At 55.9% G+C, this 15,549-nt stretch overlaps 1 protein-coding gene across 2 annotated transcripts in view; it reads left to right on the forward strand.

Annotated features, from left to right (window-relative positions):
- UNC13A (unc-13 homolog A) overlaps positions 1–15,549 on the forward strand; it is a 52,550-nt gene that overhangs the window by 9,160 nt on the left and 27,841 nt on the right. The window contains exons 8-18 of one of the 2 annotated variants that reach the window (XM_004422973.3): positions 1,286–1,493; positions 7,151–7,672; positions 8,182–8,290; positions 10,082–10,128; positions 11,676–11,754; positions 11,918–11,923; positions 12,393–12,464; positions 12,754–12,973; positions 13,707–13,934; positions 14,611–14,752; positions 14,876–15,045. In XM_004422973.3, coding sequence (XP_004423030.2) covers positions 1,286–1,493; positions 7,151–7,672; positions 8,182–8,290; positions 10,082–10,128; positions 11,676–11,754; positions 11,918–11,923; positions 12,393–12,464; positions 12,754–12,973; positions 13,707–13,934; positions 14,611–14,752; positions 14,876–15,045 — 1,803 coding nt within the window. The remainder of the gene's footprint in view (positions 1–1,285; positions 1,494–7,150; positions 7,673–8,181; positions 8,291–10,081; positions 10,129–11,675; positions 11,755–11,917; positions 11,924–12,392; positions 12,465–12,753; positions 12,974–13,706; positions 13,935–14,610; positions 14,753–14,875; positions 15,046–15,549) is intronic. The other variant, XM_087443577.1, reaches the window with a different exon arrangement.

Genomic DNA, 15,549 nt, shown 5'->3' on the forward strand with positions numbered 1-15,549 from the left:
AATCCACATCGCCCGTGACGCAGCGCGTCAGGCGGTGGTGATGTAGGGCCGGGACAGGATGAAAAGCTGTGGGTCACAGTGGCCCGAGTCCAGTGGGAAGCCTGGAACCAGAACCACCTGGGGGAGGCCGGTGCTGCTGGCTGAAAATGAACTGAACGCTCTCCCAAAGGCAAATCACTTAGGAAATGAATCAAATAGCTTTCCACGTGAAATATGAAATTAATTTTTTAACAGTTTGCTACATTAAAAAAATTTGGACCTACTTTTGGAATATAAAGAAACAGACTCTATTAGCTGAAAAAGGAGAAAGTTAAAACAATAAAGCAAAAAGAACATGCAAACATCTGAGAAATGAGCAAAAATGCTCCAAGGCACTACAAGGTACAAGCCACCCCCTTGATGTTTGAGATCGCCAGTAAGTTAAGACCACCGCTGAGCTGCCAGGGCCGCCCAATCCAGGTTTAGTCGGTTTGTTTCTGCAGCGCTGTGTTTTCAACCCCAAGTGTCGCTTCCTAGACAAATCGAGTCTCCCTTCTCCCACCACATCTAACATCCCTCAACGATGTTTTCTTTTTATGAAGAAAGAAAATTTGTTTTCTATTTGCTAAGGAAAACAAACCAAACTAAAATATCCTCTAATTCTTATTAAACATTTGAAATTTGGCAACCCCACCCTGTTCCATTTTAGCAATAGATTCTGGGTGTGTGGTAGTCTTGCCAACCTAAGAATCTAATCCTTTTTGAGGGAGATAGCCCTCTTCATTCCTGCACATGTGAGTTCAGGTCTGGGGTCCCCATCATCATATATAAGAAATCTCTAAGGGTCAAATGGCGTTTATACTCCAAGTTGTCCTCCTAATCTCACTCCAACTTCCCGGAGTGTTTGCATGACTCCTGTTATGGGAAGCTCACTGCCTGATGGAAAAACCCGTCTTGTTTTCAGAGAGCCTGAAATTTAGCAAAGTCCTTTCTCACATTTGAGCTTAAGGACACACTCCAATTTGTCCCTGTCCTCCTCACATTGTAGGCTTACCCTGGACCCCAGACTCTAGGTCCAGTATGACCCACATGAGGCAAAGCAAGATTTTCACCTCCCCTATTCTAAAGCCTTTACCTCTATTAACATGACCCAAGATCCTTCATTCATTCTGGTAAAGATTCCTCTTCTTAGGTTAGCAGCTGGTGAATACCCCCTAAGTCTGAGAGACTGCCTTGGCCTCCATCGTGTGCTCTCGCTCTCTCCCTTCTCTCCTCACTCTCTCCCCTCACTTCCTCTCTCTTCCAGATGATGACCCTGACAGTGCAGTGGATGATCGAGACAGTGACTACCGCAGCGAGACAAGCAACAGCATCCCGCCACCCTATTACACGACATCCCAGCCCAATGCCTCAGTCCACCAGTATTCTGTCCGCCCGCCACCCCTGGGTTCCCGGGAATCCTACAGTGACTCCGTGCACAGTTATGAGGAGTTCTCTGAGCCACGGGCCCTCAGGTAGGGGATGTGTGTGTGTGTGTGTGTGTGTGTCTCCTGCTCTGTCTCCTGGGGTGGAGCGAGGAGTAAGGGCTGGAGGGAGCAGGGTGTGGGGGTAAGTGGGTCTAGGAAAGCAGCATCTACACTTTCTTGTAGACAATAGAGCCCTTTCTTTATCCGAAATCTTGCAAGAAAACTCCACAAGCTTGATACAAGGGGATCCGCTTTGGCTGAAGAAAGAGAGGGAGCCAGGAGGCCCCTGAGAGGTTCCCCTGAAATACGGGGGCTCCTTGCACCCCCTGTAAGAGCCACTGGTCCCTGGGACTCTCAAACTGGAGGGGGTGGGATCAGCACAGGGGGGTGGGGGAACGACGGCCGCCTGGTGGCCCTGGGCCTGTTCCTGACAGCAGAGCTGGGCACAGGGACTCAGGCGCTGCCCCGCCCGCCCCGCCTCCATCACCACTCCTCTGGAAGTGGGCTGTCCCTAGACCTGCCCAGGAGGTGGCCCGGCCGGCGTGGCAGGTGCGGGGCACTTGTCCTTGAGTCTGCGAGGCTGGAACCAGCCCCTGCCGCCCTCCTCGCTGCCCCGACACCCCGGTCCTGGGCTCCAAACAGAACTGTGAGAAACAAGGCACTGAGCAGGGGGAGCATTCGTACAGCACTTAGGGTGGTGACTGTCACGTAAAGAGCGTAAATAACAGTATTCTGAGCCGACCGTGTGCCCAGTGCTGGCCCAGCACCTTCCCTTCATCGTCTCCTTTCATTCTCTGCGGGAGAGGATTGTTGGTCCCATTTGACGGGGGAATCAAGGCACAGAGAGGCCAAGTCACTTGCCTGATGTCACCCAGCGGTAAAGCATCGTAAAGACTAGTGTTTGTGGTGAACCTACTGGGCACCAATGAGTGGCTTGGTGTGATTTTGTCGTGGGTCTTCTTTCAAAATGTTTGCTTCCCAAAGAATACATTTCCTCCATTGAACAGTGAGCAGGAAGAAAATTTTGAGAACTGTGTTCCCTTGGTGTTGAACCTATGCTCCTATTAATAGACCCAAAGAATCTCTTTAAGATATTAGGCTCAGTTCACACACACACCAGGGCCTCCTGCTACTGTGAGACCCTGACAAATGGGAGCTGGAAGTTAGCCCTACACCATAGCTCCAGGACTGGGGGAGGCGAGCGACGTACACTCGATGTTGCCTCAAGTGTAAAACTTAAGGGGATGCCAAAAAACTCAGTCATTAAGATAAAAAATATTTTAAAAAATCAAAATGAATGCAAAAAAAATCCATGAAAAAAATTCACCAAATTGCACCATTATAAGAGTAAATTTTGTTGTATATGTTATACTTCAATGAAATTTTTTAAAACTCCACAGTGAATAAAATATCCAAACTTTAAGTACAGACGGGCTCCGACTCTGCATTTGCAGGGGTCAGCTTCACCCGCCTGCCCCTGCTGTGTCTAGTCTTTAAGCAAGAGGAGTAGTGAGAGTTAACTGAGCACTTACTATGTGCCAGGCGTTCTAATGGGTCCCAGCTAATTCACTTATTCCTTATACCAATCTCGCAAGGTGAGGATTCATCTCCTCATCTCCCCACGTAGATAAGGAAAGCGAGGCACAGAGAGGTCGTGACTTGCCCAAGGTCACACAGCTAGTACGTGGCTGAGCCAGGATTTGAACCCTGTCAAGCAGGCTTCTGAGTCCACGTCCACAGCCACAAAGCCACACCGCCTCTCGGCTCTGAGAAAGGCACCTCGGAGCCTGCAGAGTTAGCCTCCCAGGGCCCCACAGCTGGACAAAGACAAGGTTCCCTCTGCATGGCGCAGCAGCGACGTCAGCCGAGGAGAGGGCCCCGGTCTCTGTGCTCTGGCAGTGTCTCCAGAAGCGGGTCCCTCAGAACCACCCCGTGTTACTCCAGGTCCAAAAGCTCAGGGCAACGCCCAGTTATGAAACATAGTCACGTAGGCTCCTCCTTGACGACGAGGTTAATGACGCAAACAAGTGTTTGCCTCGTGGCTGAGATGTGGAGAAGCCCTCAGGGTCGTTTTCTTTCCGGGGCAGTGGGGAAACGAGTCCTCCGTTGTCCATCTCTGTGCCACGGGGCACACTGGCTTTCAGAGCTGTGCTGCCCAACGCGGTGGCTGCAGGTGGCTTGTTGAAGTTATATTTAAATTAATCAAAATAAAGAAAACAAGATTTCAGTCCTTCCATCCTTCTAGACGCCTTTGGAGTGGCCAGGGCCATGCGCCTGTGCCCGGTGGCGGCCGTGTTGGGCAGGGCAGAGAGAAAGCGCTTCCATCTCCGCTCAGAGCTCTGCTGGGAAAACGGAATCTGAAGCCACTTGAAGAAAACCTTCATAAGCTTCTTAGTCAATCTTTAGCATCAACCAATAGGCTTTTTCCTTTTTTTGTAGGTATTTGAACAATTTTTACTTTGAATTTCCCTATATTTTGTATATGCCACAGAGAGCTTGGATAGTTTATAGAGGGAATATTTTAGAAGGAACTTTTAAAAAAGATTGAGCGTCTGGTCTAGCCTCTTTATGTTTGAGGCTTAGGCCCGAGGAAATGCAGTGACGTATGCAGGGTGTCACAGTCAGTGGCAGAGGCGGGTGTGGAGTCACCCTTGTCTGGATCTAGCGTTCGTCACTCAGAGCCTTTGTGCTCGAGCCGCCCGATGCTTGGAGGTGAAAACGGAGAACGAGATCTCGTTCTCCTGTGTTTGTGACTTCCTTACTCACGGTGCCTTCAGAGGACTCCTGCCCCCTGACAGCTGCCGACCATTCGCACAACTGCTCCCACTTTTAAGCATCATTCTCTTGCACACACACACTGGCTCAGAACATCATTCATTCACACACACGCTGACTCAGAACATCATTCTCTTGCACACACGCTGGCTCAGAAGCATCATTCATTTGCACGCATGCGCTGGCTCAGACGTAGGCGATTATTGGAACAAAATTTCAACTCATTGGAAACAGCTGAAAGGAGAATAAGATATCAAATAGTAACAAAATATTAACTCTTTTAGAAGAAGGAAAAGTCTTCTTTTGGAGAAAAAGAGGGGAGTGTTCTCCTTACAGATAGGGAGACTGAGGCTCAAAAGGCGGGAACGAGGCTCAGAGTTCAGAGTAGGGTGTGCGCCGAGCTGGTCCCCACTGGGCTCCCATCATGTGTGTGTGGCTGCTTCTTCTCCTTGTCCGGCCTCGGTTTGTCCGTCTGTCCGTGGGGAAGTCTGTCTGTCATAAGCGTCCCTGGGACGGAATGGGGGAGCAGAGAGGAGGAGGCCTCCCCTCTCGCCGTGGACAGCCACGTGGTGGGGAGGGGAGACCGTCCAGAAGAGGAAAGGGATGCAGAGGCAGCAATGGCTTGAGTTCGCCCCAGAGTGACTCACCGGCCGTCCTGCCTGGTGCTGGCTGGCACTGGGAGACAGAGCTGGACACAGACATGCTGTCCCGCAGGTCAGGGCGTGGCTGGAGGGGACGTGGCTGGACACCCGGTGGTGGGGGAGGCGGGAAAGCCTTCCTGGAGGAAGGTGCCAGGGAGCTGGCCCTTGAAGGACTAATGAGGCGTCCGAGGAGGGGAATTTCAGGCAGAGAAAACAGCTCAGCTAACGGCTGGAGAGGTGGAGGGGGTCAGGTAGGCCCTTGGTGGCCAGCTCGAGGGTTTGGGGACCGGGGGGGCATCTGAGTGGGGTCAGAGCTGTGTTGGGGCCCCGAATGTCAGAGCCTGGGTGGGAGGAGCCTCATGACCACCAGGTCCCACCCCTCACAGCCCGGTGCAATTGACGTGGTACCTCAGGTCACAGGTGGACGTGTCCAGGCATGTGTGAGGTCCCAGTCCTAGGCTGCCCCCATCTCCAGGGACCCCATAATGTGCTGGGGTGACTTCGGAGGTATTCAAGAGCAAAAGGAGCATGGAGTCCTTTACAGCCAAGTCATACCTGCTGATGCCCACCCCTGCTGTCTGCAAGGAGGGGTCCTAGAAAGCAAGCAGCCATACATGTGAACTAGCAAGCAAGGACTAGAGGCAGAAACCCCCATTTTGATTCCCATAGCATCCCTGGGGCCGGCTGTGGAGGAGGGTTGGAAGTGTCTAAGATAAGGAATGCTGTTTGTTGACTGACTGAACGATTAGAAGGGGGTGAGTGGTGGCCCATGAGTCATGCTGCCTGCCCTCCTCTCCTCGAAGGCATTTGGCAAACACAGAACTTGAGTTGAATGAAGTCTTTACATCGTCGGTGGATGTATGCTCCTTGATGCCATCATGGCTTCCAGACTGGACCACATGGGTCGCTGATTTAGTTGGGTTACAAAGAGTTAGAGACACAGAGGGAAAGGTGAGCAGAAAGGGAAACAGAGACAGATATTGCTTCCTGTCATGTCGAGTGTGATCCAGGGTGCATATAAGGAGCATGTAACAGGGGGTAGGGGGGGTTGACCTGGTGGGATGGTGGAGGAGAGTCACTCAAAGAAGTGACATTTCATGGGCCGGCCCCGTGGCTTGGTGGTTAAGTGAGCGCGCTCCGATGCTGGTGGCCCGGGTTCGGATCCCGGGCGCGCACCGAGGCACCACTTCTCTGTCTATCCTGAGGCCGAGTCCCACATACAGCAACTAGAAGGATGTGCAGCTATGGCATACAACTATCTACTGGGGCTTTGGGGGGAAAAAATAAATAAATAAAATCTTTAAAAAAAAAAAAAAAGAAGTGACATTTCAATAGGCACCAAAGGGTTTTGCCAGATAAAGCAGGCGAGGAAGGGTGTTCCTGGCAGAGGGCACAGCAAGTGCAAAGGCCCAGAGGTGGGCACTAGTGTAGCATATTGGAAAAACAGCAAAGAGGCCCATGTGGCTGGAGCAGGGGACAGAAGGGAGAAGGGGGGATGAGGGTGGGGAGGTTGGAGGGGCGGGCCACACGGGGAGCAGGGCATGGCACAGGTTTGATTCCAAGGGCTCTAGGGAGCCGTGGAAGGGTTTGAAACCGGGGAGGTATGTGATGGGGTTTCTGCTTCAGAGAAGGCCCTCTGTGGCTTCCACAGGAAACAGGGGCTGTCGGGGACAGGAGTGGACGTTGGGACGGTGTCCACTGGAGAGGGAAGAGCCTGGGCCAGGGTGGGGCCCAGGGTGCAAGGAAGTGATGCATTTTGCATGTGTTTGCGAGGTGGAGCTGAGGGGACCCGCCGCAGGATCGGCTGTGGAGGGAGGTCAAGGCAAGGAGTGGAGGCGGGCCCGAGTCCCTGGTGGAGGGAGGGATTCCACAGTGGGAGGGCCAGGTTGAGGTGGGGGATCATGGAGAGCCAGGCGCAGCTGTGTTCAAGTGTCAGGAGCACTAGGTCTCCAAGGGGCCATGGCAAGGACACCGATTCGGGGTCCCCAGCACACGAGCAGAGCCTCCACAGTGCATGGACAGCAGCAGTGCACAGTAGGTCTTCAGTGATCACTAATGTTATCAATATACTTTTATTTCCTGTCCCCCAAGTTGGTAAACACCATGTGAGTGGGGATTTTTGTCTTTTTTGTTCACGGCTGTTTCCCTGGCGCCTAGAGCAGGGCCTGGCACACAGTAGGTGCTCAGCCAATGCTGAGTGAATGGCTGGGTGAGGGAACCTGTGTGACCGGGGCCAAGGTGGGCAGTGGCTCTGAAGCCTGGCCCCTGAGCCCTGCCCTGTCCCCGCAGCCCCACAGGCAGCAGCCGCTACGCCTCCTCGGGGGAGCTGAGCCAGGGCAGCTCGCAGCTGAGCGAGGACTTGGGGCCAGACGAGCAGAGCCTGCAGGGCTCCGAGCTGGAGGACGAGCGGGACCGCGACTCCTACCACTCCTGCCACAGCTCGGTCAGCTACCAGGACTCGCCACGCTGGGACCAGGATGAGGAGGAGCTGGAGGAGGACCTAGAGGAGGACCTGGAGGACTTCCTGGAGGAGGAGCTGCCTGAGGATGAGGAGGAGCTGGAGGAGGAGGAGGAGGAGGTGCCTGATGACATCGGCAGCTACGCTGAGCGCAAGGAGGTGGCTGTGGCAGAGCCCAAGGACTTCAAGCGTGTCAGCTTCCCCCCGGCTGCCCCCAAGAAGGAGGACAAGGCCCCTGCTGTTCCTGCTGAGGCCCCTGATGTGACCAAGGCAGCCCCCGAGCCAGCTGTGCCCAAGGAGGGGCCCACAGCTGAGCGGGTGCCAGAGCCTGAGCCCCCCAAGGCTGAGGAGAGGTAACGGGAGGTGCTGAGGGGTGGTCACAAGGTCACCGAGTCAGTGGGGCCGTGATGGGGTCAGCGTGGACCTGAGGGGGGAGGTTGTCACAGGGTCATGGGTTTATGGACAGGATCAGAGGTGATGGGATGGGGGGGAGGTCAAAAGCAGTTCAGTGGAGTCAAAGGGGATCAAGTGGGGTCATGAAGGGATCTTAGGGGTTATGAGGGGCTGGAGGGCTTGCTGGGGTTGCAGAGGTCACAAAGGCAACGGAAAGACTCTGGACAAATAGGATTATAAAGAGTCACAGGGGCCAGGAGGGTGGAAAGGGGAGCCTGGGACCCAAAGGTGTCAGAGAGGTGATGGGCACGTGGGAAAGGGAGAAGGGCACTGAGGCCGTCAGAGGAGGCACAGGTGAGTCATCGTGTCTCTGAAGGGCCAGGGAGGCCATGGAGGACCTGGCATCACTCGGAGGGTGGAGGGTCGAGGGAGAGCCGGTGCTGGAGCCCCACGAACCCCCTTGCCTCAGTTTCAGGCCACGAGAGGATGAGGAAGGCCAAGAAGGTCAGGACTCTATGTCCAGGGCCAAGGCCAACTGGCTGCGAGCCTTCAACAAAGTGCGGCTGCAGCTGCAGGAGGTGAGTGAAAGCAGCAGCCAGCTCACGCTCAGCCAGGTGGTGCCCAACGCCCCACCCACGCCCATGGCGGGCTGGCCACGCCCACCTCCCGGTCCTCCCCTGCCCCACCCACTCTGGCCTGTCATTAGCCCCGCCCATGCCAGCCCATGGCAGCCTGGCCACGCCAACGCCCCCACCCCACCCATCATGCCTATGCCACCGTACATCCTGGTCCTTCCGTGGCTCTGCCCACGCCAAGCTGGCCCCACCCATGCCCAGCCTGGCCTTTCCTTAGCCCCACCATTCCTGGCCCAGCCCCTGACTGTCTGCGGCCTCCCTGGCCCCACCCCTCCCCAGAGAGGCCCTTCCTTGGCCTCACTTGTGCCTGCCTGCTCTATGCCCCAACTACTGGCCCCACCAAGGCTCAGCCCAGCCCCCCACCCAGCCTGAGATTTCTGTGGGGAAGGAGGAGAGGTGCACTGGAACCTGGAGCCAAAATCAAGCTGAGGGCATGGCTATAGCCGTGTCAGGGGTCACGTTCATGAACAGACATAGAGGTTAGAGATAACAGGTCAGGGCTAGGGCAGCAGTCAGAGATCAGACATCAGGGTTAAAATTGGTGTTAGGGGAAGAGTCAGTGTTTGGGGTCACATTGGGGTCAGTGTCGAGGTTGGGAAAGGTCTGAGATCTGGTCAGTATCTGAGAAGGAATTAGATGAAAGAGAGAATTAGCATCAGGGTCAGGGTGACTGTCCAGACGGGTGGTAGGAATGAGGCCATTCATTTATTCCTTCATTCATTCAACCTGCTCTGGGCTGGGGACAAAGCAGTATTACCATCTAGGGTGACCTTCCAAACTGGGGTGAGGCTGGCAGGAGGAGATCCTAACCAGACTCCCAAAGTCTTAGGCCATCAAATATCAGAGCCACAGAAGTTTCAAATGGAATTTCTTATCAGTTGTAAAATAGAATTTTTTGACTAAGCAATACATTCTCATGGTTCTAAATTCGAAAGGTAGAAAAAAGTGTACAGCAATAAATCTATTGAATAACTCTCACTAAGTCAGCAAATTAAATGAAAAAAACAGCAGCTACCCTTGTAATGCAACCAGTGATATGACAAGAAAAATAAACATGGGCAGGATCTCTGGGTTTCATAGAAGGGGCATAAAACTATTTCAAAGCATTCAGGAGAACTTCCCAGAGGAGGTGACACTTAAGGAGAGGTGATATCCAAACTACTTCAACAATATTTCAGAAGGGAGTCCTGGACCCTCCCCACCCTACTCCCACCCTTTAGCTGCACAGGAGGTGGGGAGTGTTGACCCTGGGTCTATACTGAGACCTGAATGATAAGTGGAGGCTGGTCGGGTGCAGAAGGTCAGAGGGCATACAAACAGGTGGCATAGCTAGGGCAAAGGCCCTGGGGCACAAGATCAGATGAGCAAGGGAGGCTGAGGGGCGTTTAGAGAACGACAGAATCCTATGAGTGTTTGAACCAGCCCCCGAGAATCCTAGGACTGTAGAGCATGAGCTCCTGTTGGAGATGATGCTAAAAAATCCCCACGTGTGACAGACGAGGAGACCAAGGCCCACTGAGGTTGGTGGCAGAGAGCATCTCCTCTCTCCCCATTTTACAGATGGGCAAACGGAGGCCCAGAGAAAGCCAGTGAGCCCCCTAAAGAGACACAGTGAGGACTAGGACCTGGGCCTTCTGACTCCCAGCCAAAGGGGAGACAGAGTGGGTATGGAGCCTGCCTGCCCTGGGGGGGTGGGGCACGGCCACGCTAACCGTGTCTGTGTCCTTCCCGCAGGCCCAGGGAGAAGGAGAGACGTCCAAGTCCCTGTGGTTCAAGGGTGGGTGAGTAACGGAGCTTCAGGGCGGGAGGAAGCCTCGAACCCAGAGCGCGAGGCTGGTCTGCAGCAGAGGCTCAGCCCACCGCGGGCAGGGAGAGGTTCTCCGCAGACAGGGATGGGTAGCCGTGGTGAAATAATGGAGCCACTGTCACAGGGGCTCAGGACGGGCGGGAGCCAAAGATAGTAACACGCAGAGTCCTCAAAACAGACACACGGAGCCCCACAACCCCTATTGTACAGGTGGGGAAACTGAATCCAGAGCACTACGTGCCTTGTCCAAGCCACTCACGTCATTCAAAACCACTTCCCCTAGAAAGAAGTGCAGGATAGAGGAGACACCCGCTTCCTGCACCACGCATCGGTCATCCTGGGCTGAACTTTTTGCCTCAGTTCTGCTTTTAAATGGCTCAGATGATTGCTGCAGTGCTGGCTCTTTCATTTACAATAGTTGTTTGGTCTTAAATTGAGCATGTTGTCATGTCTAACTTCTTCCCCGTGCGAGGGCTTATGGAGGAAGCACTGTCAGGGGAACCCTGTGAGGCAGGCGGGGAGGCTGTGAGCGGAGGCGGAGCTCAGGAGCGCCAAGCCTCTGCCCAGTCCTGCAGGGAGCACTGGAGCGGGAATAGCGCCCCAGGGCTTCTCCAGCCTCGCTGGCTGCTGGGCATCACTCTCTCGTTGGCCAGTGAGAACCTTCTGGAGAGAAGCCACACCTGAAGACTCAGGGATGAGCACAGCTCTCAGTAAAGGGGATTTGGACAGGCCCCCTGGGGCATCAGCCACTGCACTCATTTTCCGATTCGCCAGCTATGGCAAAGCCGCCTAGAGGCGACAGCACAAACAATTTCCGGTTCCCTCCTTCCCATCGGCTCTGAAATCACTCCTTCCAGGATAGATTTTAAACACACACACCTATTTCCAGTTTTGAGTATAAAGAAAGGTTTCGTGGTGGATATTGTAGGGTATTATTTAGATTTGCCTTACCTCAAATTTTCATTAAATGTGAGCAACTGCATTGTCTCCCATTTCCCAGATGAGGAAGTTGAGGCCCAGGGTCTTCGTTTGCTAGGGCTGCCGGAACAAAGTGCCACAAACGGGGGGCTTCAAACCACAGATACTTATTCTCTCACTGTTCTGGAGGCCAGAAGTCCAAAATCAGGTGTGGGCAGGGCGGCGCCCCTCTGACATGTGCCTTTCTAGCTTCTGGTAGCTGCCTACGATCCTTGGCGTTCCTTGGTTTGTAAATGTTTCCCCTCCAGTCTCTGCCTGTGTTGTCACAAGGCTGTCTTTCTTCTCTAACGGCACCAGTCCTGTTGGATTAGGGCCCACCCTACTATAACCTTGTCTTAAATGATTGCATCTGCAACCACCCTATTTTCAAATAAGGTTGCATTCTGAGGTCATGGGGGTTAGGACTTCAGTGTATCTTTTTGGAGGACACAACTCAACTCTTAACACCCTGGGAGATCAGTTGTCCTGCCCAGGCCTCAGGTGGTGTCTGCTGGGGGAAGGGGAACTCCCTGGGCCCTTGACGTCCCTGTGTGTGTCTTACAGCCCTGGCGGTGGTCTCATCATCATCGACAGCATGCCAGACATCCGCAAGAGGAAGCCTATCCCCCTCGTGAGCGACCTGGTGAGCGCCTGCACCCTCCCCTCCCCCAGCAGAGCAGGCCTGCCACAAGCAGTTCTCAACCTGTACAACTGCCCGTGGCAGACCTGGGGCTGGGGGCTGGCAAGGTGTTCCCTGGGACTAACGTAATCTCATTTCCACCCTGCACGCTGCGTGGACGCTTCAGGCCATGGTGAGTGATGGTGACCTGGGCCCCCGAGTCTCCTCCCCAGACTCCTGCACTGAGACCTTCCAACTAGCCCCCAACCCATGGGTTCTCTGGAGTGGACCTTGCCATGTCCCCCAGATCATGGGTGGGGACGAGAGCAGGTGACTCCTCACCTTGGTTTAGGGTGTGACTGGTGGTTTTGCTCTGTGGCTGGTGACCATAGCCAAGCGTGGCTCCAGAGTCTGGTCTGCGGTGGTGGGGGATGGGTGAGTCAGGGGTGTGGGGCTGCTCGCACCTTCCAGGGTCCCTTCTAACTGGGAGTCTCTGTCACTTCCCAATTCTTTGCTGGTTCTGCTCCCGCTGCTGTGACCTGTTTCCTATCCGTGGCTGTGGCTTGGTTCTGTGGCTGGTGGCCACAAACCCTGGCTGTGGATTCTGCTCTTGGTGACAACCCCATGGGTGTCAATTGACTCTCATGACTCCCATGCCCCAGTCCTTGGTCCAGTCCAGAAAAGCGGGCATCACCTCGGCCTTGGCCTCCAGCACTTTGAACAACGAGGAGCTGGTGCGTGGGGCCCCTCGCATCCCCCAGTTGGGGGGTGGGCTGGGCTGGGGGCGCCTGGAGGAAGAGGAGGAAGGTATGGCAGAGACAGGCGGTCCTCGCTCTCCAGAATTGGATGACGCAGCGTCCAGCGAGCACAGTCTGCTCGCAGAACCCAGGGATTCCGACAGACAGCGTGGGGCGGGGCAGGGACTGGGACTTTACGATACTCAGCACCGGGGTGAGGGCGGGGCAGGACAGTGCCCCCAGGTTCGGGCCCGCGCCCCATGCAGCACGCCCTCCCTCGCCGCAGAAAAACCACGTTTACAAGAAGACCCTGCAAGCCTTAATCTACCCCATCTCGTGCACGACGCCGCACAACTTCGAGGTGTGGACGGCCACCACGCCCACCTACTGCTACGAGTGTGAGGGGCTGCTGTGGGGCATCGCGCGGCAGGGCATGCGCTGCACCGAGTGCGGCGTCAAGTGCCACGAGAAGTGCCAGGACCTGCTCAACGCAGACTGCTTGCAGCGTGAGGGAGGGCGGGGCCGGGGCTGGGGCGGGACTGGGGGTGGGTAGGGGCGGGGCTCCGAGGAGGCGGGGTGGAGGGCGGGACCGCCAGCTGGGCGGGGCTACGCGGGGCCAGGCCGGTGGGTGGGCAGGGCTGTGGGCAGGGACGGAAGGGGCAAGGACAGGGGCGAGGCTACGGGGCGGGACCCCGTGGGGCGAGGATTAGGGGGCCAGAGGAGGGGAAAGGAGAAATAAGGTCAGAGAGGGGTGGGGCGGGGCTCAGGGACGAGCTAAACTGTGCACGGGGCGGGCTTAATGAGAGGCAGCAAAATGGGTTTGGGTTAGCCCAGAGGAGGCAGGGGCCTTAGGGTGGGAGATGGCTCAGAGTGGGGGAGACGTGTCAGAGAAGGGAAGAGGTCTTGGGGGTGGAGAGGAGGTTCAGAGGGGGAGGGGACTCACGCGGACTGGAGGACTGGGAAGGAGGGGCTCAGGGTTAGGGTTAGGGTCAAGGTCAGGGTTAGGGTTAGGGTTAGGGTCAAGGTCAGGGTTAGGGTTAGGGTTAGGTGGGGATTGAAGGGTGAAAGGCCTGGTGGGAGCGGGATTCAGAGAGCAAGTAGGAAGCTCTAGCAGCTGTAGCTTTTGGGGGTGATGCATGGTGCCCGTGGCCGCAGCCGAGGAAGCTCTGGAGTGGGAGTGGGGGTTCGCGCACCGGTGAGGGAGCGCGCTCTGGACGGTGGCGCTGTCTGCATCCGCAGGCGCGGCGGAGAAGAGCTCCAAGCACGGGGCGGAGGACCGGACGCAGAACATCATCATGGTGCTCAAGGACCGCATGAAGATCCGGGAGCGCAACAAGCCCGAGATCTTCGAGCTCATCCAGGAGATCTTCGCCGTGACCAAGACCGCGCACACGCAGCAAATGAAGGCGGTCAAGCAGAGCGTGCTGGACGGCACGTCCAAGTGGTCGGCCAAGATCAGCATCACCGGTGAGGCCGCGGGGGGCGGAGTGGGGCACGGGGCCCCTTCTCCTCAGGCCCCCGTGCTCCCTCCCACGCCCTTTCCTCCCCTTTGCTGCGTGTACCCGAGCGTGTCTGCGTCCTCCCGGTGTCTGTGTGTGTGCATTTGTGTCACAGGGTGGGCAAGTATGTCTCCAACATGTGCATGACACTCTCTGGGTGCATCTTGGTTGGTGCCCCCCAGAACCAGACCTCAAGAAGAGGTTTATCAGGGAGGTGGTCCCAGGAAGCTCGGGGTAGAGGGGGTGGGAGGGTCGGGGAGTTGGCATGTGGAGACGAGGCTGGGAGCAGGGAGGGAAGGAGCCCTGCAGGGGGCGCCAATGAGCAGGTGACACTTTGGGCCGCTGGGGCTCAATCCTGCTGGAGGCCTTAGGGGAGCAGTGTGGAGCACACACTTGAGAATGTCCTACCCAGGGGTGACCTTGGGGGACCTTCCCATCCTTTGTTGGCTGAGGGTTCCCTGAAAGTTAACTCTCCAGCAAGCCCAGCATGCCCAGTGGGTGTGCCCACCGGCTCCTGAGGCCAGAACCAAGCCCTCCATCCATCATAGGCATCCCCGGCAGCAGCCTGGAGCCTGTGGCAGTGGCTGTTCTTGGCATGGCTTGCTCCTTGAGCCCACATTGTTTCTGTCCTGTGTGTCTCCCAGTGGTCTGTGCCCAGGGCTTGCAGGCAAAGGACAAGACGGGATCCAGTGACCCATATGTCACCGTCCAGGTCGGGAAGACCAAGAAACGGACAAAGACCATCTATGGGAACCTGAACCCCGTGTGGGAGGAGAACTTCCACTTGTGAGTGCCCGACAGGGCCCCCCGCCCTCCAAGCGGAGCTCCCTGCTGTGGTGGCTGAAGGGGGCTCCTAGACCAGCCTGTGCCAGCCGCCTGACCCCTGCCCCACCCCCCCTCCCCCTGCAGTGAATGTCACAACTCCTCGGACCGAATCAAGGTGCGCGTTTGGGATGAGGACGATGACATCAAATCCCGCGTGAAGCAGCGGTTCAAGAGGGAATCCGACGACTTCTTGGGGCAGACAATCATCGAGGTGCGGACGCTCAGCGGCGAGATGGATGTGTGGTACAACCTGGGTGAGTGAGGGTGGGGTTCTGCAGGGGGGTGGGGAGGGGGCCCCAGGGAGCCAGCCAAAGTGGGGAACGAGGCTGGAGAGGAGAGACACAGTGTCAGGAGGAGTTAGTCAAGAAGCCCAATCTGATGGAGGAGGCAGGGTTTTGGGGCCTGATCTGATGGGGGCAGGAAGCACCCAGCCTGAGAGAGTGAGCAGAACCCAGGAACCTCTTAGTTCAGTTTGGGAGGGTAAGGGAGGGGCAGAATCTCCATATCCCAGTCTTATGGCAGAGACAGAAAGCAAGACCTGGGGATCCTAGTCTGAGGAGAGAGGCACAGACCCCGGAATCCAATCTAAGAAGGAAGATTGAACTTGGAGAATCCAGTCAAAGGGAGGAAGTATAGTTTGGGAATCCTGATCTGAGGGGAGCTACAGACCCAAGAACCCTCTCTAAGAAGCTGAGTAGCATCTGTGAGCCCAATCTGATGGGGGAGGCAGGGTCTGTAAGCCCATTCTGGAGGCATAG

This window comes from Ceratotherium simum, chromosome 18 (assembly GCF_057802395.1).
Source record: "Ceratotherium simum simum isolate JZ-2026a chromosome 18, ASM5780239v1, whole genome shotgun sequence".
Lineage (NCBI taxonomy): Eukaryota > Metazoa > Chordata > Mammalia > Perissodactyla > Rhinocerotidae > Ceratotherium > Ceratotherium simum.